The sequence below is a fragment of the Colossoma macropomum genome, unplaced genomic scaffold (assembly GCF_904425465.1).
Source record: "Colossoma macropomum unplaced genomic scaffold, Colossoma_macropomum, whole genome shotgun sequence".
Lineage (NCBI taxonomy): Eukaryota > Metazoa > Chordata > Actinopteri > Characiformes > Serrasalmidae > Colossoma > Colossoma macropomum.
This window is the reverse complement of record NW_023494821.1, coordinates 121037-144818: the sequence shown is the minus strand read 5'-3', so window position 1 is coordinate 144818 and position 23782 is coordinate 121037. Positions and strand designations below refer to the sequence as shown.

Below are 23782 nucleotides of genomic sequence, written 5' to 3'. Positions count from 1 at the left end.
GCCTGGTGTTAGTTAACCAAGTATGGAGGGTGAGATATTTCTGAGGAGACTACATATAAGATAATCCACTTGCATAAGGAAAGAGAGTCAAAGGAAAATTAGTTTCCAGAACTGCAGTTAGAAAAAGGATTAAAACATTCAGAAAAAGTGGGACTCCTAACAACCGTGCAAGACCTGGTTGACCACCAAAACTGTTACCATCAGATAATCAGTATTTTCATCTTGAGAGAGAGGAGTAAATCAAGTTCCACTCTTACTACAGATCTTATAGAACCAAAAATCCAACATTTCTTCTGAATCTAGGGTATTAATAGGAAGACTGTTCCCCATGTGCTGCAGTAACAGCCTCTACTCTATTTAGAGGGCTTTGCACTAGATGTTAAAACACTGCTGTGAAAATATAACTGCATTCAGCTACAAGAGTATTAGGTCAGGTAGACATTAGGGATACACAAAAAGAGGGTTTGAAATGTCAATTTTGCACAGCAATAGTGATATCATTATCATGTGACCCTAGTACTGATTTTGGATGATTAGCTCTGGATCACAAACGCCACTCCAACTCATCCCAAAGGTATGTGATGGTGATCCATCCACTCAGGAGAAAGCAGTTCCAAAACAGGTGCTGGGTCCATAGTGGGAGGTGCCAATTATGTATCTGGCTTGTTCAGGCACAAATTTAGCCCAGCCCATGCACCTGTTGTGCTAGGGATGCTGAGAACAGGAGAACTTCCATCAGAGCCAGTGGTCTCACCATCAGAAGAAAAGCAGTATGGGAAAGACTGAGACTTCCATGAAGTCCAGCAGAGACAGTAAAGACAGAATGACATGGAGAAAATTTACAACGGTATAAACCTTTCAACACTGCAGCAAAGCCACAAAGCCCCCTTGTAAGAAAATATTTCTGTAACACGGCTGGTATGCATGTGTTGCTGAAGCTGCAGAGCTGAAAGATGGTAGAGTTGGCTGAAGGTCTTCAGGTGATTATATTTAAATGATGAGAATTGGAAAGGTTTCCATATTACACATATTTGTATTTAATTACCTTCTATGCTCTCCACCACCCATCGCTTAACAGCAGTTATTGCATATACAGGTAGCCACATATGCTAACGGTGACACCAGCACAGGCTTTCTACTACTTTCTGAACGTGAATCACGATTATATCATTTACGCAAATATAATGCAGAAAATAATCATTTGTTTAAATTTACATTATCATCCAAGTTTACTGCTCATAGACTTGAGCAAATCCATGATGGCTCTAGTGCAACAAGTCAGCAATCAAACCTGTTTTCTTCCAACTGTACGTTTTCCATATTTATGTTTAGCTGCAATTACATAAACAGTTTTAGCCATTTTTCATGGCTGTCTTGGACTTTTGTACAGTACAACTGTATCTTTAGCTCTTAGTGTACCTGGCTCTCCTCTGTGTCACTGTTCAACTTCTTCAGTCTCTTTCTGGGCTTCTGTTCCACATCACTGGGCTCTTCGTCATCTTCTTCATCCTCCTCATCTCCTGATGAAATCTTTTTGGTTCTTGCCCGTTTGGGCCCTGTGGCTCGTTTAGACTGGGCTGCAGGTGCCTTTGAGGCAGAAGCTTGTGCTGGAGCTCGCTTAGTAGCTGCTGCAGAGAAGAACAGGAGAGCAAATAAGTCACATTAGGATCACATCAATAAAACAAAATAGTGCCTTAGTGTGATTATGAGAGATAAACAAACAAAGGCAATTCACCAGCAGGAAGTCAGTCATCTGTCTTTGCTCATAAATATGACCGATGGCTCTTTTAAAGGGGAATTCCAACGATTTAGATTTAATCATTCAGATATATGTCCAAAACTGAAAGCAGCTGTCTCGGAGGCAGTGTTGTCCACTGTGTCAGTGCTGAGGTTTTCTGCTACTTTTTTCTAACGTCGGTGTCGACACAAAGGATTATGGGAAATGCAGACAGTGTAGGAAACATCTACACTGCTTTCAAAAAATGGCTAAATGGAGGAACCTCAGCAGGCAGAGTTTTATACAAACATTAGATTTTTCCAGCCTTTCCAGGCCTTCCACCCTCAGGTTACTGTTTGAGTAGGCAGTGTTATTATTATGTTTCAAACACAGCCATAAACAAAGTAATTCAGACTGGTTTGATGTGAAATCGTTCACTGTGGAAAAAAATTACAGTCTCAGTTTTCTTTTCAGTGTTGGCGATGGGAACCAGGAGTCACGGTGTACAAAAATATATCCATTTTATGTACTATATAAAACCTACAAGTGTCCTCTGAGTTTTTATATGTAACATTAATGATGATGAAAGAATGATTTAAAAAGGAAAAAACTGTTTTCTTTGGGGATTATTTTGCATTTGAACGCCGTGCATGTACCACTGCCATACATTAATCCCTTTTAGGCCAAAACTATCTCAAAACTATCTCTAAACTTTCTCAGGCATCAAGCAGTGTATTTGTAACTAATTCATGTACTAACTTTCTGTGATGGACCACCACTGTGAGTAAGTTTTTCTAGACTGGAACGATTTCACAATAAAAAACTCTGAATTACATCATTAAAACATTAGAACAATGAACTCATTCTGAAAAATCAGTGGAATTCCTCTTAGAAGCCCTAATAACCCTTAGAACATATGTGTCAGGATTCAGTCCTGGCAGACCAAAACACTGCAGGCTTCAGCACGGTGCCTCATTAAACACACCTGATTCAGTTCATCAGCTAATTAGCAAGGCCGTCATGACCTGAATTCAGAGCGCTAGATGAGGGTAAACACAGCAATTTCACCTGGAAGGTCCCCAGTTTCACATGCCTGCCTTAGAAGTTTACAGTTTTTATAAGAAATGACAAAATGTAAGGATGTTTCTTTTTCAGCAAAAACATTCTTTAGATTTAAAATCTAATAACATATCTCCTCCTGAATACGTCCCTAACAGGACTGAATACTTCAACGAGCCACAACTGAGGAATAATTCATTTAAAGAGCGATGAACTCTCGACTTCAGCCTCTAAAGTTGATGGAGTTCACTCCACTTAATTACAACCTAAACAGCGTCAGGGCCTGTGTTAATGGGATACAGCATTAACCCGTAAGATTAAACCATACTAAATGTAGTTTACCCAATTTTTGGAGTAGCTACAGATTATTGTGATGTGATGAAAATTAATAGATTAGAAATTACTTACAGACTCAAAGCCTAAAAAATGATTATAGCTGAACGATTAATGTTTTAACATATCTTACTTTCAGCCCATTTCAACACAGTGACGGCTGAGTGGAAACCTGGAGTGATAAAAGTCCTGAGACAATTATTAGCGCAGTCAGAATCATGTGAAAAGGAATCATTATCAAATTCTTTTTCAATTCCTTGAAAAGCAACCAGGTATTCATTCTGGGGCAGTTGGACATCCTGCTCCTCTTTTCTCGAGGCTTCATATTCGCCAACTTCTTATTAGACCTTTCCGTTCCACCTTAAACGGTGCATGAGTTATCTTAATGCAGAATGAAACTGCAGCACCATTTAAGATGGAATTTAAAATTTGAGTAAGAAGCTGGCAAATAAGAAGCCAACTTCAGCTTCATCCTCTTTCCCACAACATGCTTTACTGTTTCCTTTTGTTTACTACAACCTTAGATCATGAAGAAAATGAAGAGTTGAGGTGCAGAGCGGTGCGGGACATATTGGAAACATTTTTGTGCTTACAGCAGCTGGTGAGTTGCATTGACATTGTTGAAGACCTTTTAATAATCCTTTAAACATCAAGGCAGGTCCAAACTTAAGAACTTAACAACTTAAGAATAAAATGTGCTTGCACTGTTTATCATGTTGTTACTGAAAACAAAGCCTTATCACGTAATTTGCCTGGGGTTAAAGGACACTTACACTCCCCTCTTGTACCAAAAAACATAAGTAACATTACTAATAATGAACAAATGCTATGAGGCAGCAGTCGGCACTACATAAAGACACTATAACGATTTAGCTTAAAATACATAAAAATAAATAAATAGTAGGCTTAATTTCTGGAAATGCCCTTTCTGTCTGGTTTGCATTTACAGTACTGTGCAAGGTTCCCTTTGCTGTAATTTTAAGAGAACAAAACAAAACCAAATAGCTCAATTAAAACAAGCTATGCCAGACTGATAAGACATTCTTCTGGAACAGAACAACCGGTTCCCATTAGCATTCAGTCACTGTCAGCCACACAAGGTTTTTATTGCTGAACAGTCGTTTATTGCACCTTTAAGAGAAATGAACAGGCCCTGATCATCACCGGTAGCAGCGCTTGGCAGTGTGAGGTGAGTTTAATGTTGCTTTAACGAGTCGCACAGGTGTTTCATTAGAGCAGAGAGAGAAAAGTGCAGCAGCGATCCAGACACTGATATACAGCGGCCGATTCTCTCCAGGGTAAAGCACTTATCATCGTGTGCGTGTGCAAACACTTGTCTGTCAGAGTACTAATAGGAGTCGCCTGTGCAGAACCTGTACCTGACCTAAATCAGCAGCTGCGATTTCCTTTCCACACGTACACACTCACATTTAAACCCAGCGGTCATTTGTATTAGATTTCAATAGTGCTTGTCCTGCTCTAGAGTCGGGTTTAGCCTTTTATAACCCAGTGAATATGATTTATAGGGTAGATTTCTATTTGTAGCACATGTTCCTTCTGCTGCTTTACTCACACTGCCAGAAACGACTCTATATTAAAGGCTAAATGAAGCTAAGCGATAAAACAACTGTCTTAACTCCACAAACTACAATAAAGTGACATATTAAATCGATCAGTTTGCAAAAAAAAGATGTCACTAACAGAGGAAAAAGAGTGATGAAAACAGCAGCCGACTAGCGATTAGGGAATTGTAGCTGGCCTTTGGTCAACTATTGCGAATAGTTATACAAATACAATTTAAGACATAACTTCCAGAAGATAGTCATGTTCTCACTTGCACTGTGTGCCTAAGTATGAAAGAGGCTACAAAAAGATGGGAAGAAAGGGAAAGAAAAAAAGTGAGCAGATAAAAGGTTGTAGCAGAGGCAAAAAGCACACAATGATTTTAAAGTTTTGAAAAATATCATCATAAATGAACACTTTACTGACAGTTAGTGCTGGGTGACATAGCATCATCTGTACTGCTATACCATGATTCTGATTTCAGTTTTAGATACATTTTGAGGGTATATTGATAGACAATCCATGATGTAAAATAGTTGTGTCCTGGTTGCCAAGCAGTTTTTATTTTTAATTCTATTTTACTTAACATGTTATCATGAGGTGGTATTACAGAAACACCCAACCTCTGAAATTTTATTTTATCTGTTTAGGCAACATGGCAACTTCAGTTAATTGAATTTAGGGCAGCAGCTATTACAGTTGATAAATCAGTCCTAACTTTATGATAAGCCCAATAGTGTTCTAACTTCTGTTTCTATCGTATTCAGGCAACTGTAAACAGGCAGCATAACAAGTTCACTATAACCAGCATAATGACGTTACATTTATTCATGCTGCAAAACGGTTGAGCTGTTTTTTTTCTGTGGTTACAAATCCCGGACACTGCAGGCATGTTCTCCACCATTCTGTCTTACTGTCTTCATGTGTTATTGTTGAAAACCCATCAAGCACGGTCGGCTAAAGCTTTGGGAAACAGAAACTAAAACGGGTGAGCGGCGATGCTCTGATAAACAGCACTAAGCGCTGTCGGAATACTCTTAACTTCCGTTTTTTTCCGGTCTTTAGTTTTGTTTTAACATTTTTACAAAAGTAATGGTAGATGTCCATCTAAATAACTTACATTTTATACATATTTGATTACGTTTTAGCTGTGTGCGTATCGGGAGTTGCTTGTTAAAAGACTTCCGACATTCACAAAAATGAAATTGCTCTGTTGTTGGTTTTAATCAGTTTTCTTTAGTTGATTTTCCTTACAAATGCAAGTAAGTCAGTGAAACAGTCAGTTTTTTTGTTTCAGTGAAATTAAGTGAGCTGTCAGATTTACTTCATGAGTGTTTATTTGGTCAATGTAATCTCGCTGAGTAAACAAGATGGCATCATCTATTTGAATATTATTTTACTTTTTCTACTCACTCTCTTCACGTTGTCTTTCCCCAGCCTATTTTCCACTGCGTGTGCATCTTTCTTATACTCCACAGTTAACTGCCTAGCCACATTGTTATTGGCTATAAATGCAAGTTACCATGTACACTGCTGAGTGTAATTCTACGAGAGCTCAGTAGCACAGTAATAACAAAATTATGTAGATCTAATTTAAACCTATTTGTTTAAAGTTTGTTCTTTAAAAATTTTACTTTTAAACTAAGTTCTTCTTCTACTTTAATTGGAAAAACAGAACTATATTAAGTTGAATATTGAAGTAATACATAAAAAGATCAGTCCAGTTAATAAAAACTTGTGTGAGATTTATTTGAATTCACTGAGTAGTTATTACTCAATTGAGCATCTATAGCTACTTAACACAGCTGTATGGAACCACTAACATTTTTAAGTTAATCTAACGTCAAGTGCAACTTAAGGCAGGATAAGATACTGTAGGATAAGATTTAATTCCTAAATTTTCTGTAATACAAATTTGTAAAAAATCTTATCTTTACTTTGTCAGATCACAACTTGGGACAAAAGATAGGAAGCTTCTGTAGTGCAGTCCCAGGACCAGACAGTCAAGGTTAAATTTGAGAGGGGGGGTGTAAAGGGAGGACACTCTGGAGCTGCTTTTAAGCTGTACTACTCTTCACATACTCCTAATGTAACACAGCTGGGCCTTTGAAACATACAATATTTTTTGTTCATGTGTAGTATGAGAAATGTAGGCAGCTAACATAGCCAGTGCTGGCAGACTGAGATCTTATCAGCGTGCAAAACAACACACGGTATCCGTCAATTTACTAACTCCAGCCAGTTTCCTCTAAGTCTAAGTGAGTCTAAGTGCTGCTGTGTAATAAAACAAATCCGTCATGAAAAAGGTCATGACGAATAAAGTGCTCGGTAAGGATATACCAAGATAAAACAAAAAAATCATACTGAAGGAGAAAGATTCATATGAAAACCGAATTACAGAATAAAAGTGTGGCACTAATCTAAGTAGACAGACGCAGAGGCCAGCAGTGAAGAACGGTGAAGTAGTGTTGTAGTCAACACCACTAGAGACAACCCCGAGCCAAGACTGAGACACAGTAGCAGTTCAGTCCGAGTCAAGATCGAGACCAAATTAGGAGTTTTTAAAGAATATGAAAAAAAGAAACGTTTACATATAAATAATATACATTAAATAATATAAAGAAACTATTACTTATTATTATTATTAGATTATCATCTTAGTCCAACTTTGCATTGTAACTTTCGGAAGTAAATGATGGTTAAGGTTGCTCTCTTCTTCTCTGAAACTAATTTAGCATCATCACCTAAAATCAACTAAATATAAACCAAACAATATACAGTGGAGGAAATAAGTATTTGATCCCCCACTGACTTTAAAAGTTTTAATACAAAAAAATAAATGAAACGTCTCATAATTTTATGCCAGCTTTATTTTAACAGTGACACATAGAATATCAAAAGAAAAACTGAGAAAATTACATGAAATGAGAAATAAAAATTAATTTGAATTTCATTGAAGGAAATAAGTATTTGACCCCCTAGTAAAACATCATTTAATACTTGGTGGCAAAACCCTTGTTGGCAAGCACAGCAGTCAGACGTTTCTTGTAGTTTTTTATAAGGTTTGCACTTCAGGAGTAATTTGGCCCACTCCTCTCTGCAGATCATCTCCAAATCCTTAAGGTTTTTAGGCATGCATTCGGAAACGCGAAGCTTCAGCTCTCTCCATAGATTTTCTATGGGATTGAGGTCAGGAGACTGGCTAGGCCATTCCATGACCTTGATATGCTTCTTATGGAGCCACTCCTTTGTTTCCTTGGCTGTATGTTTTGGGTCGTTGTTGTGCTGGAAGACCCATCCACGACCCATTTTCAGTGCCCTGGCGGAGGCAAGGAGGTTGTCACCCAGGATTTTGCGATACATGGCCCCGTTCATCTTCCCGTCGATGCGGTGAAGTTGGCCTGTGCCCTTAGAAGAAAAACACCCCCAAAACATAATACGTCCACCACCATGCTTGACGGTGGGGATGGTGTTCTTAGGGTCATATTCTGTATTTTTCTTCCTCCAAACACGTCGAGTTGAGTTGAGGCCAAAGAGCTCAATTTTGGTCTCATCTGACCACAGCACCTTCTCCCAGTCTCTCTCGGAGTCATTAATATGTTCATTGGCAAACTTGAGGCCGGCCTGGACGTGAGCCTTCTTGAGCAGAGGAACCTGGCATGTACTGCAGGATTTTAAACCATTACGTCTCAGTGTATTACCAGTGGTTTTTTTGGAGACTGTGGTCCCAGCTGCCTTGAGATCATTAACCAGCTCCTCCCGTGTAGTTCTTGGCTGATTTTTAGCCTTTCTCATGATCAGTGAGACTCCACGAGGTGATATCTTGCATGGAGCTCCAGGCCTAGGTCGATCGACAGTAATGTTGTACTTCTTCCACTTCCGAATAATTGCACCAACAGTTCTCACCTTCTCATCCAGCTTCTTACTTACGGCTTTGTAGCCCATTCCAGCCTTGTATAGGTCAACAATCTTGTCCCTTTAGTCTTGCCCATGGTGGAGATGTTGGAGTGTCACTGAGTCTGTTGGCAGGTGGCCTTTTATACAGGTGACAATTTGGGACAGGTGTCTCTCATGCAGGTAATGACTTCACTGAGATTAGGGTGTGTCAGTGGTCTGTGGGAGCCAACATTAGTCATGGTTTTTAGGGGATCAAATACTTATTTCCCTCAATGAAATGCAAATTATTTTGTATTTAAATATTATTTAATTTTCTAGATTTTCTTTTTGATATTCCATCTCTCACTGTTAAAATGAAGCTACCATAAAAATCATAGACTGTTTAATTATTTGTCAGAGAACAAACTTTCAAAATCAGCACTCAACTGTCCACCTGAACACAAGACTAAGTCCAAATGATGTTGAGACCAGCGATCATTATACTGAAAGTGTAATCAGAGTACATGCTGGCTAGTCCACTGGATCAGAATAAATTTACATAAGATGTGTAATGTCCAATAAATATTAATGAATGTATTAATGTATTTATACTGAAGGAAAGCACTGAATGGATTACTTCTAAATATAAAGCAGATGCGAGAGTCAGATAACACTGCTCATTTCTTTAAATTTACAGTCAAAAACAGCCATCAGGTACATATTATTAAATTATTACATATATTTCTGAGGAGATTCGATATGACATAATTATACACTTTCATGAGGAAAAAGATCAAAAGAAAATGTGTATAATAAGCGAATGAAACATATTATAATATGTATATTATAAAATTACACCAATATTAAAACATATATAATATTACAACATATTATAATTACAAACACACAAACAAACAAATAAATAAATGCCTACTATCAAAAACTTTTGAAAAGCTGTGATGGGCAGAATACGGGGCAGTGGTGTGTGCCTTGACCTATGCTGTTAGCATTAGCAACCAAAAGCCAAGCAGATGTGGAGATGGCAGAGGTGATCCAGAATGCAAATGAAGCTACAGGTCTGGCTCTGTTTCAGCAAAATTACCATGATAAGATCAAAGCTGCTGATTGTGGCCATTAGAGGCCATTCATGTTTGTTCTCTCTCTGCCTCGCTCCCTCTCTCTCTCTACTATGCCAAGCGTGGCCAGTGTGTTTCCCTAACAACCATTACTAATGGTGTATGCTGTCTCACAAGCACGTTGCCACTGGTACTGAGCTCAAGACAACTGATAGTTAAGTGATCTTTCCACGGGAACGCTGCACCACTGCCGTGCGACAGTTGTCATGGGAATGTTACCTTTCACTGTCGATGGGCTCTGGGCTGCAGGAGTGGCGGCTGTCATCCAGGCAGGCAAAACTCTCTTTCTCTGAGGGGTCAGAGGGGCAGATTCAACTGCTTTAGCGGGGCTGGTAACATCAGCATCCTGCACACATAAAGAGAGGCATTCAAAAACCTTAAAAACTGTAACAATAAAGGATTTTTCCAAAGTCTTAACTATTATAAAAACATTTGGAAGTATTCAGTTCTTCAAAACAAACACTTCCATTAATCCACCGAATGTGGGAAGTTTTGGGAAAGTATTGTCCTCTTGGAAAACAGAATACGAGGTAATCCATCAAATTACTGCTAGGAAAGTTCTCATCAATCCCAAACATATCCTGTGGTTTAGAAGGTCACAGAATATGGAGACTTTGTTATCTTTTGCCCTCTCGATTTATGGTGGCATTGCTATCTCTAAAATATCTGGAATACCTCGTTATTTCTGCCTGTACACGGCGTGTAATATGGCTCTACTACAATCTGTGTAGTGTACTACGATCTGTCAGACTTTAACAAATAAACATTATAGAGCCGTTTTGCCCCCTACACTTCCTGTAGTGTATTATACTCTGTCAGAATGACCACACGGATCACATAAACATCATACAGCCATACTGCCCCCTACACTTTCCCTGTTTTTCCTTTTCTGTGATGACCAGTCAGATCACAGTGAAGCTGGGCCTCCATCAATAGCTGCGGAAGAGATTAGTGGCTGCAGACATCAAGTAAGCTGAACTCTTTGATTTAATGTCTTAAACAAAAAGTATTTTTTTTAGATTAGCTTGTTTTTACGAGCAGCACCATGTTAGTCAATCATAGATACTATTCTAAAAGGACAAATGCAAGAGCTTTATGCCTGTACATAGTTTCATGACAGATGCCAGGCTATGCTAGACAACTACTTCATACAGTAATATTCAGTATAGGGAGGAGGAGTAATGCAATTTTACCACAGGACATCTGTAACGTTCATGACCAATTCACAGGGGATGTGAAATCATGATTTAAATGATAGCGACGAAAGCAGCTTCTCGTCTTTACGCCAGACAAGAGAAGAAAACACGTCAAAACATTTAGCTCTTATTTAGCTGTTACTGTTTATTAAAACCATCTACCTGGCAGTCTTAAGTGAATGCAGTCTGTCATTAGCATTGTCACTACTTTGGGAATTTACAGCCAACAGGCAACACTGTTTATAAAATAAAATCTATTCTCTGTTATTTCACACTTTTTAATGAGAGTATTGTTCACTGAGGTACACTGAGGTAGAACAATACAATTCAGCTTCATTAGAACCACAGAGAACACAAGTTAATGTTCCTTTAAGTGCATGAAGACTCCTTTTACATAGGACATGATAGCATTTTTACTAACAAGCAATTCAGACAGGATTAACATAATGTGCTGTGATGTCATTTCTACAGTTAGTTTTAAAGGAAGTGAAAAACAGTCATCTATTCTCAGAAATACACTATATGGACAAAAGTATTGGGACACCCCTCCTAATTATTGAGTTCAGGTGTTTCAGCCACACTCATTGCTAACAGGTAGACAAAATTAAGCACATAGCCTTGAAGTCTCGATAGACAAACCAGCAGATGAGCTCAGTACTGATGAGCTCAGTGACTTTAAACATGGCACTGTCATAGGACGCCACCACTGCCACAAGTCTAGCTAGATCTGCCTCTGTCAACTGTAAGTGCTAATATTGTGAAATGAAAGCATCTAGGAGCAACAACAGCTCAGCCACGAAGTGGTAGACCACGCAAATTCACTGTGCTGAAGCGCACAGTGCCTATGCTCTGTTGAATCACTCACTAAAGAGTTCTAAATTGCCTTTTGAAGCACCATCAGAAAAAGAAATATGCATCAGGAGCTTCACGAAATGGGTTTCCATGGCCGAGCAGCTACACATAAGCCTAAGATCAAAATGCACGATGTCAAGCGGGGATGTCATAAAAGCTCCTGTGGGTGTAATGTGTAGGTGTCCCAGTACTTTTGTCCATGTAGTGTATATACAGTGGAGTGCCCCTGCCAAGCAACCCAGACCTGTACCTGTAGGAAAACCATACAAACAACACCTGGCGATTTAAACGACATTATCACATGATGCTGAAGTCAGCTTATTACATGAAATTTCCATTCCATCTTAAACCTGTGCCGGTGCCAGAGTGTAACTGCTGCACCATTTATGGTGGAACAGAAAATTATAAGCATTATATCCAATATATCGCCCACAAAAGAGCAAAGTGCCAAGTGTTTTTTATTTTTTATTAGTTTATTTGCTATCCCCACTTTCACTTACTCATGGTTTGAAAGGCCTGAAAGTTAACTGAAATGTATGTCATTTACTGGGTGTTTGAAACTGTGTGAAAGAACAGCTGAAAACACATAAAACACAAAAATGAAAAAAAATGAAAAAATAGCAAGTTTCCTTTCTGGAAATGTGCTTTCTGTCAGGTTAATATTTACAGTACTCAGTAAGATTCCCTTTGGTGTAATTCTAAGAGAGGAAAACAGAACAAAACAGCAGTCAAAAAAAAAGCTGTCAGGTTTGTAAAACATTATTTTAGCACAGACCAGCAGGAAGAATGAAAATCTAATACTGTGATATGTTCAACAAACACTGACTGATATAAAATTTTACCAATATTGCTAGAACTAGATAAATGAGGGTGTAGGTGAATGCAAAGCCCACCTGACTGCAGGAGGTAGGGTCAGGTTTGTGTGTGTCTTCATCCTTCTCCTCCTCTTGGGCTGTTCGTGTTGACTCAGTCGTGTGAGACGTACTGCTCTTGGCCTGGGGATTGTACTCTAGTGTCTCTTGACTCACGCAGGAAGGGTTAGACTTCTCCTCTGTTTCCGTCTGTGTCTCCTCTTCAAAACTCTGGCTGTTGCTGTTTCAGATAAAGACACACACACAAAGAAACAAGCACCCTATGACTTTTAATTCTCCGTTGGGATCCCAACCAAAACAAAGTAATACAGGAGATAAAACTGCACAACATAGAAACAACACTAGTATTGCGATTATATTGCTACAGATTTCAAAGCATATCAAAATATATGTTTAGAACACAACGCTGTTAAATCATAAAAGTAATTGTGCACTCAATTGTACTAAGCTGGATTTGCTTGTTTTTACATGCACACTGATTACACTGTTGCTGCTGTGACAAAAACGTTTATCTCCAAAATGATAACTTTACAGGAGAAGGATAAAAACAAACATTCTTAAATTTGAATAGAAGAAGAATCCTCATACAATGCAATGATATAGCTCAAGCAGACAGTGATTTATGAAAATAATCACACCAAACAATCCACAATCCCATTACTCTACCACCTTAAATAAGGCTGATTGTTGGTTCCACATTTTATCCTTTTCAATCACTGTCATTTTAACAACATCTTGCTATGTGATATATGTATATGAGGGCAAACTGGAGCATCTTTTGCAAATAAGTGCAGTTTGAACACCCCCAGTCAAATGTAATGTTCTGTTTATTTTCTAAATAACACCTTCTACTGGAAACAAACATACTATGGTGTTTGTCTCAACAATTTCTATTTATTTGCTGAGTTTACCATTAACATTGTGACACATTTGCTATACATTAAGTGTGCCTTAGGTTTTGCACAGTCTATTTTTTTTTCATGATAAGTTCAGCAGATAAACAGTTACTGTGCAATAAAATGTGCAGAAGTGTGTTCGCTGTAGAGAACGTAATATGACCAGGGTGCACAAATATTTGCAGTCGACTTTAAGTGAGGCATTAGTGCACTGGCACATGTTTCCATGCACAGAAGTTGACTCATCAGTTGCGACTAAATGTTTTGGTGCCATATTTCCTAAAACTGACGCAGAGCAGAAATTTACACATGGCTTTGATAAGTACGGGCTACTGTGATTGGTTAGAGGGCTCATTTGCATACAGTCATGTCCTGCAATATCAGTACTGCATTATGACAATTAACAAACGGTATATTGTACAGTCCTAGTGGAGGTTAACAGGACAGTCCTAACACACCTGACACGGTTCACCCCTTAAAATCCCAGGCTTATTATTCATCTTCTCATTTGCTATGTGTGAAAGTAACACTCATCTCCACAGTCCCAATGAAAGACACAAATTTTTAGGTAAAAGCAGAGAATGAAGTGAACTACAGCACTCACTCTTTGTTGTCATATATCTTTCAGCTTGCTGTCAGGCACCCATGTCAAAATCTGGACTGAATACTTGCGCCTGCTGTCCAAACAGTTTTCGGAACAATTGGCTGAAACCCTTTTCTGTTCAGAAATGTTTTGGAAATGCTAGATGTGTGAAATATAAGCTGAAACTGCCCTTAAAGTTAAAGGCTCCTATGTTTTGTTTACTTGGTAAAGAGCTCTTATATTATGTGGAGGATCTTTAAACTTTAAAAAGGTAACACTAATGCATAGTGATGACATAACCCTGCCAAAAATCTGGTATGGAAGATGTCATATGCTGTCATAAGTTGTCATGACTGGTATTGTTCAGTAACAGCGTCATATTACCATTTCCGGCAATTGTCATGATGCCATAATGTTAGATGCAATGACAGCTAACTAGACTACGCTTACCAAAAACAAAACAGATGATTCATCAGATTGATTCGTAAAAGCAAAACCTCAAACTCTTCATGTTCCTCAAACCATTCCTGAACAACATGTGCAGTGTGGCAGGACGCATTATCCTGCTGAAAGAGGCCACTGTCACACGAATGCTCAGAGGCAGGGTTTCCCAGCAGAACACTGACAAGAGCATCACACTGCCCAGCTGTCCACATGATGTAAAACAAAATGGGACTCACTTGACCAGATGACCTTCTTCCATTACTCCAAGGTCCAGTTCTGACGCTCGCCTGCCCACTGTATGTGCTTTTGATGATGATGGACAGGGGTTAGCATGGGCACTCATGCAGTGCAGAAACACAGCAGGGTGAGACGCACTGCGTGTGGTGACACATTCCTCCCGTAACCATCATCAAAAATTTGGTGACCTCTGTCGGTCCAGACCAGACAGGATACCTCACACATCAGTAAGCCTTGGACAACAAACACGTTACTGCTGGTTTGTGGTTTGTCCTTCCTCAAACCACTGCTGACAGGTACTCACCACTCCTGACCGGGAGCACCCCACAAGTCTAGCCATTTTGGAGATGCTCTGACCCCGTCGTCTGGCCCTAACGATTTGGCCCTTGTCAAAGTTTCGCTTACCGTCTAAAATATCTCTGACCTTGACATGCGCTGTTGTTTTTTTTTACTGATTTTCTGAGTAAAATTGTCAGACAGAATCTCTGAGAAGTGAGTGTTCAAGGTGGGGGAGTTGGGAGGGGATGGTGAAACGTGACATTATTGGTTAATATAACACCCTTTTGAAAAGGGTTCTATATAGCACCAAAAAGGGTTTTTATATTGTAACAAGCCTGACATCGTAACAATAACAGAACCCTTTCTTGCAAATGAAATACAGGGGGGCAGAAGCTGAATATTACAGTACATATAACAGTACAGTAATTACAGAGTTTTTTTTCTAATATTAGTATTTGAATATTACCCTTACCCAGGTAGCCGTTTAATTCTTATATTTCGTTTAAAAAAGCAATGACTTTGAAATGGGTGCAAATCAGCACATCTTGGATCAGTTAGTCATGAAAGCACAGCTGCACCAATTAGCATCATTTAGTGCTCTCCATCTGTGCAGGCTATATCAAGGGTTAAAGGAACCGGACCAGACAGTCGCGCAAAGACAGCGTAATTTCAGGACATGAGATGTGGGAAACGAAAACAAAAAGAACAACAATCGGGTTACAAGGTCTCCCATGAGTGAGAAAATGCGAGAACAGATGGATCTGGTCATGGGATCTGTTTCACTTTACCAAACGGCACACATTGTCAGATCATGTACTCAGAGCAAAGCATATGGAACCAGTTAAGATAATGTACAACACTGACAGCAACTGGAATCCCTCCTGGGTTAGACTTGATGGGAAATTAAAGTCTAATTTTCCATACTTGAATTGAAAACCTATGACGGGGGGAGTCGAGTATTTCATCCTTACTGGGAGTAGGAAAGTGAGAGATGTGCGAAAACAGAAATATTTCCACAGTTGAATGTAAGACAGCACTGAAATGACGCACACATGAATCACTTCTCTTTCTTTTAGAAACATATAATGTTGACATGACTGTTTTGTAAATTCTGAATTGAATTGATTAACTAATTCATTAATTAACTGCTTCCTGCTTAGGACAACTGATTTGATAAAAACAGGGACACAGAACACTCTACTAGCACAAACAGGAAAATGTGATGTCATCAAAACACAACACAGCAGTTTAGCCCCACACACTCGCACTGAAGCCCAGGGTCTTCGGAAGAGTAGGATGTGCCCCTGGGAGGGGGTGTTTCTGGGGGGCTGACGTGCTGTGTCAGATTGTTCTCAGCGGAAGATGCATTTTGTGCTCTGCTGTTACGCCTGAGATGCCTCACGTTTTATTTCAGGTTCAGGTCAGAAACATCATTCAAACCAAGAAATCACAAAAATAAAGAGGAGAATTCAAAGGACAGTCTGCTGGTTGATAACTGGAGCGCTGCAGTAACAGCGAAGAGAAAGTGATGACAAAGTCCGAGGAACTTAATTTACTTGGGAAAGAACGGATTTAGATAAGAATGACTTTTTTAGGGCTGAGATGAAACACAGGGGTCATAAGCTGAATATGCAACATGTTTTTTTCATATTAGGATTCATCATTTTTTTCAATAACAACACATAATGTAGACTAAAATATAAACAAGACATTGTGAATATTCCTAAATATTTTATTCAAGATTTTAAGTTTTCTGGGATGATGTTATTAATTGATAAATAATATTCTGTAATTATTTATTTATTGTCATTTTTTGTCAAGTTGTCTGCCTTGAGATTTGGTCATTATTTTTAAAATATGAGGCATTCTGGATATGAACTTTATTAAAACTTCATTCTGGATATCAACTTTATTAAAACTTCATTCTGGATATTAATTTTATTAGAAATTCACTCTGAATATTATTATAACTTCATTTTGGATATTACTTTTATTAGAACTTTATTCTAGATAATAATGTTTTTAGAACTACGACTGATGTTAACATCATTAGAACTTCATTCTAGATATTAATTTTATTAGAACTTTATTCTAGATATTAATTTTATTAGAACTTTTTTCTGGATATAAACTTTACTATAACTTCACTTTAGACATTATCTTTATAATAACTTCATTGAAGAATTGATTTTATTAAAACTTTGTTGTAATATTAATTTAATTATAGCCTCACTCTGTATGTCATATATCCTTCTGTTATTTTATTAACTGAAATCTATTGTTTAAAAATATAAATGTCTTAATTTTTTACAGCTTCCTGCAAAATATTTTAAACATATGAAGCTGCAGAGCACTAGCATCATATTAGGATGATTTTATACATGTATCTGTAATCAAACTGCTTTTAAATTATATAAAACACTGATTCCTAAACTTTGAAGAGTCGTTGAATGATTACTGGAGATTTTATGGCCAAACGACCCTGCTTCCTTTGACTCACCAGACAAGATGGAGAAAATAAAGAAAATAAATATTCTCTATTTTGGAAATATGTAGTATGAAATATGTAATATGTTTAATTTCTTAGTCTCTCCGTTTGTAGAGGTAAATACTGGCTTTGGGTGAAACTGTGCTTTCCAGTGAGGTCAGTGGCTGCTTGTTTATCGCTGTGGATGGGGAGTTACCTGAGTGTGCTGTCCTCCGTTATGACCCGCACCCTGAAGATGTATTTCCCAGGTAGGAGGGAGAAAATGGACCCCTCCTTTAGGCAGTGCCACTGGTCCTTCTCTAGAGGCTCAGAAGGTGCTCCCAAAGACGTCTGAATGAAACAGGGGTTCAGGTGTGTCTGCAGAGGACATAAAAAGCTTAAATCTGGGTCCTATTGTAAGCTGTCTCTTAAAAACAGAGGTGCCAAAAAGAGTTCTTTGAAGCGTTGCAATAGAAGAATTACTCGGGTTTCATAACTTTTATATACATAGTTAATTAAAATACTCAACTGAAACCACTAAATTAAAAGATTATTTAGGAAACCATGGTGGCTCTTCACAGAATCCTTTCTAGAACCTTTATTTTAAGAGTGCAAGACGGCTCTGATCAGATTTTACCATGGTTAACTTTAAAAAGTGATAGCCGTAGTGGTGCCGTGCTGCGTGGGGCGCAACCTAACCTGGGGTAAAATGTAACACTTTATATGTAGTTAAACATGTTCGAGTACCTGGCAATTTCTGCTATTGCCATAGCAATTTTTATAGCAGTTAGACAAACATTTCTCAATATTCACTATTAAAAGTTTAAGGTACAAACTCACAAATTCATCAGAACTGTAATTGAGATATTTCAATTTTAACATACTGATACTTGCTGTTCTATTTGTGACCAAAAATTAATATAAAATTTGCCACATTTGACGCAGCCTCTATTTTTACTAATTATATTTATTTTAATGCATCCATTTTTATGTATCCAGGCTGGAAGGATTGTCAGATTAAACCATAAAATTACAGTCATTCATCGTCTTTGCATAGACCTACCAGACTTTTTAGTGACTGTTACAACTAGCCCTCAGTAGCTTACAACTTACTTAAACAACAAAGCTGATATCTAGTGTAATAAAGGATATCAATAAAACTTGACAGCCTGTGCCACCAGTCAAAATAACAACATTATGATATAATGTTGTTTCCATTATATTAATATCAATCTTTCTTCAAAGGTGCATTCGTTCATGAGTGTGAAAACTCATCCGAAAGAATAAAGAATTATCAAAATAGAATAACGAAACTGATTGGTTGGACTGGAACATGGTTGTGTTTACTGTAATTTTCAGACCCACTTCATGCTTTAATGTGCTCTCTTCAACTGCACACCAAAGGCATAGACCTGGCACTATATTGTCAAGTCTTATGTAATCTTATATAGCTATCAAGCATGTGTATTACCCACTTTGTTCAGACAGGTAAATGGTAATCCTCTTACTATATGCTATATACATCTGCACTTTCTAGTAGTCTAGTACCTAAACTACCACTCAAAAGTTTTGAATCATAGTTCAAAACACTGGAATCACTGATTTCAGTTATATAAAACCAAACTGGTTGCAAACAGGTATGTAACATGATTCTAATATGTTCATCCTGTACAGGTTTAAGGCCATTAGAAGACAATTAGGAAACTGTACATAAAAATGTAAGAAAGTTTAGATGTGTTCACAATGATGAACAAAGCTGTATCAGATTCTAAAACATCAGAGAAAGCCGTACGGCATCAAGAACTGCGTTGTAATTTGACGAGTATCCAGAATTATACTACAAAAGTGGAGATCAAATCTCAAGGCAGATAACTTGGCACACAAAATAAAGATAGCCGGAATATACTAATCATTTCATTCACTCCTTGTTCCCAGAATTATTAGACTATTGAATAAAATGTCAAAAAATTGGTCAAATTCTTGTAATATTTATATGAATGTTACACACAGCATTACTGTATAAGAAATAATAAGTAATGATTGCAACCTTTTGAATGGTGTAATGATACTAATAAATGATAGTAATGAAAGATTTTGGTTGTATGTTTCGTAAAAACGAGTGAATACTCTACATGTTTTGTAAAACTGAGCAAATCCACTATAACTCCAAAAGTATTTAGACACCCCTTCCCATTACACACACATTTTGCTTTTATAATCTCCACAGAAAAGCACTGGCTAATAGAATGTGATAATCTGGAATAGACATACATGAGCCTAAGATCACCATGTCCAATGCAAAGCATCATCCGAACACAGTTCCACTGCTCCAAAGCCTTAGAGCTTTGGTTTGTGGACCAGCGGAACTGCGTTCGGATGAGTTGGAGTGACCCAGAACGAATAATCCAACATCAGCACCTGACCTCACTAATGCGCTTGTGGCTGATTGCAATCAAATCCTCACAGCATCATCTAGTGTAAAGTCTTTGCAGTAGAGTAGAGGCTGTTACTGCAGCAAAGGGTGACAAACTCCCTGTTAATACTCTTGATTTCAAAAGAAATGCTGGATGAAAAGGTGTCTACAATCTGTTAGGCATGTAGTGTTGCAAGCCATAATTAACTTTTGACAACTGTCTTATTTCATGCAACAGCCATAATACGCAAGACGCAATGAAAAAAATCACCAAGCCAACCATAACACAAATAAATCAAAACATAAAAATGATTAAATGCTCACTGTCATGAGCTCGAATGTGGTGTTGATTGCAGAGTGTACAAGCCAAAGCACTATTGATTGGACTGTGTACCAAAAGAACATCTGCTGCCCAGTGAAAACTATAGCCAGGCCAAATAAGAGTTCTTTCAACCATCCCCTTATTTTTCACCACAGTCAGTGATGCTCAAAAAAAAACACTGCAAGCACATATAGGGAACCTTTGAGCTGGAAGGAGGCAACTTTGAGAGAGAGAGAGAGAGAGAGAGAGAGGGAGAGAGAGAGATGAGTGAGGCAGAGAGAGTTGAGTGAGGCAGAGAGAGTAAGCAAGAGCGAGGCTTTGTAATCAAAAACTTTTGATGTCTTCGCATCAAAGGCAGCCGCTCTTATGGGCGCACTCCAAAATGACAAAAGACCATCATCGTCAATGAGATTGGACAACAAGCTTACGACCAAAGAAGGCAAGCTGGAAGTGAATCATCCAACACATACAGGTTTGAGGCGCAGCTGGCCGTCCACGTTCTCCAAAACACCATGGTTTCTGGACACTCTTTTATCACTCACCTGGTTAGGGAGAGAAGAAGATTCAGGTCAGATGATTTCAGTGTGCAGACATGGCAAAGACACAGAGGTGTCAGATTACTGGGTATGTCTACCTTGTACCTTCATATATTGGCCATTTTATCAGAAACATCTACCATATATTGTACTGTGAAAGGCAACACCCTTCACTGTTTCATTACCAGTCAAAATAGCCATGAAGCACATTTTTAAGAGATATCTCTGTGATTAGATATATTCCACTTGCATAGGGAAGGGGAAAGTCAAAGGAAAATAAATAAGTCCAGACCCCAGAGTCCAGACCTCAACATCACTGCATGTGTTTGGGATTATTTGGATCGCAATAAGGAGAAAATACAACCAACCTTCAAGACTGAACTTTAGAGGTGTTAAAAATATCCCTGTAGATTTCTTTGAAAAACTGAAAGTGGGTCTCCTGAAAAGAACAGAAGCTGGGCAATAGAGAGGGCAAAAACACTGTTACGTTACCACTCTTACCTTTTAATGTAAGTCACTGTAAAGAGATTTTATTCCAAGTGATTTTAGAGCATTTCTATCGGTCCATGCATCATGAAATTTATACATAATACGAAGGACAGCTGTTGTGTTGAAATGATGCAGAAAACTAAAAATCGACAAAAACAGAGATACATGGTTTCCTTTGGACAGCAACGATGTACCTGTTCAGGTTTCTGTGTAATGTTCTGTTAAACATTTTGCTTCCGCTTTTTTCCTGATGCTGAAAAATGAATAACTTAATGTCCATTTTGACTGGAAGGGTGGCCTTTGTATTTTGCACAGTAGTGTAGGTGCACTTTGTAGGTTTACAGTTACTGACCGTAGCCCATCTATTTCTGTACAATTTATCAGCTCCCCCTCTATCCCAATCACCAATAGAAAACAACCACCACAGGACCACAACTGACCCATATTTGGATGATGGACCATTCACAGCACATGTATGTAGTGTTGTAGTACAATGTCGGTCTCAACACCATTTGGACTCTGTCTTGTATCAATCTTGCAGTAAGATTGACTCTTAAAGACATTGTAGTCAAGATCAGACATGTGCAAGAAGTATTACTGAGTATCAACAAGGCCAGAATAAACAGAATAAAACAGTCCTTTCTCTTCCTCAGTGGTTCCCAAACCTTAGTAACCCACGGCCTAGACAAGCACAAAAGCTTCCACAGACTCAAGCAACAAGAGCATTTTTTTTCTGACCTGCCTAATGAGAAGTCTGATGTTTGGCAGCTACCGAGTGCTGGACTTCAGGCTGATGAGAGGAAAGCCAAGGAGCTCTGGCTCAGTTCAGCTGCTTTAGGTACATATTCAGTATGTTTAGTCTCCAAGTGACAGGGTACATTTTTGGGTTTTAAAGCTTCATTTAGTTTTGGTTATGCTTGCACTTGACTTTAGATGGTGATTCTAAACACATCTTAGAGAATAAAAGACAGAACAACCTCAGCACTTTTAGTTACAATGCAAAGTTTGAATAAAACTATATTAATAATTAATAACGTTTCACTACATATTTTTACATTTCATATTTAATTAAATAATAGTGAATGTACAATTAACTGTATATATTATATTTAGAAAAAAAATCTTAATCCAGTCTTTGTCTTCTCAGTCACTCCTGGTCTCAGTCTTGACTCGGACGTGTCTACTAAAAGTCTTGGTCTTACTCAATGTGTCCCGGTCTTGACTCAGACGCTGATCTAGCAGTGTTGACTACATCACTACATGAATGTCATGTCAGTGTGAGTGGCACAGACAGTTTATCAGGCACAGCAACATTGCTCATACACTGAGAACATTTACAGATGAGCTACAGTAAACCTGAAGGTGCACCTTTATAATAGGTGTTGCTAATAAAATGGCCAATGAGCTACAAGTCAGGCATACTTTATAAACCTAATAACTGCATTAATCAGTTTAGGATAAAATGCTCACCAAAACATTGAGTTTTTATGGAGTGTTATGAAGTTAGACAACCAGCTACAGCTACAAGTTAGCATCTGTGAGCAAAAAGTTTTATACACACAGTTTCTGGTAGCCTCTAATTCAAACTGAAGTGAGTTTTAGGATATTTTAGAAATTAAAAGAAAATTCCACCAAATTTTTGGCAAAATTTATCATTTTCAATCATTAAGTTACAATCAATGAGTTATTAAAAAAGTCAGTTAGAATGGTTTGACATGAAATGCTCTGTTCTAGAGAAACTCACAATTTTTCACAGCAGATATTAATGCCTCTAAAACTAGGGTGTCTAAACTTTTTTTCTTGGGGGGCCAATGTGCATTATTTGTGTTAGGCGGAGGGTCAAAAAGACAAAACGAAATATAAATAAGATATATTGTTCAAATTGAGCATTTAAACATGTATTTTAGAACATTACGCTAAATCTTGACAGTACAAAACTTTGATATACAGTTTCGAAAGAAAACACAGAATTTAAGTTGTACATAATGTAAATATATGTTTGTTTGGTGTGGAGATGAGGTTGGGGTAACTTTCTGGTCCATGGACAACACTTTGAGCAGCTACCTCACAGAAAGTTGCAACACAAAACGGCTATGAAAACACTGAGGCATTGTTTTACAATAGTTTTGAGATCAGGTTCTGGCCTTAAACATGGTGCAGCAGTTACAGTCTGCACCACGTAAGCTGAAAATCAAGTCGAAATCAATTCACAGTGCAATGGTACACGCAGGGTGTTGTAAGGCAAAATAGTCCCCATAAAACATACATTTTCAGATTTTCCACTATTTTACCATCATCAACATTGCATATAAAATCTCAGAAGTGTAAGTCCACTTGTCGTTTCACATAGTAGACATTGTGACCCCTGGTTTCTATTACCGCCACTATAAAGAAATCCCTCAACAATACACAATTTCCCCTCAAACCACTCTGAATGATTTTGCTTTCATCTCCAGAGCTGAATGGGAGAAAAGATATAAAATGTTCACGGCTTTACAATACACTCACACTG

General features: G+C 38.1%; 1 protein-coding gene across 4 annotated transcripts in view; it reads right to left on the bottom strand.

The window, feature by feature from the left end:
• Positions 1-23782, bottom strand: part of aplf (aprataxin and PNKP like factor) — a 39189-nt gene that overhangs the window by 12949 nt on the left and 2458 nt on the right. For 3 of the 4 annotated variants that reach the window (XM_036560343.1, XM_036560342.1, XM_036560345.1), the window contains exons 3-7: positions 20716-20787; positions 17728-17888; positions 12626-12824; positions 9904-10030; positions 1420-1628 (exon numbers count right to left, since the gene is read on the bottom strand). In XM_036560343.1, coding sequence (XP_036416236.1) covers positions 1420-1628; positions 9904-10030; positions 12626-12824; positions 17728-17888; positions 20716-20787 — 768 coding nt within the window. The remainder of the gene's footprint in view (positions 1-1419; positions 1629-9903; positions 10031-12625; positions 12825-17727; positions 17889-20715; positions 20788-23782) is intronic. The other variant, XM_036560344.1, reaches the window with a different exon arrangement.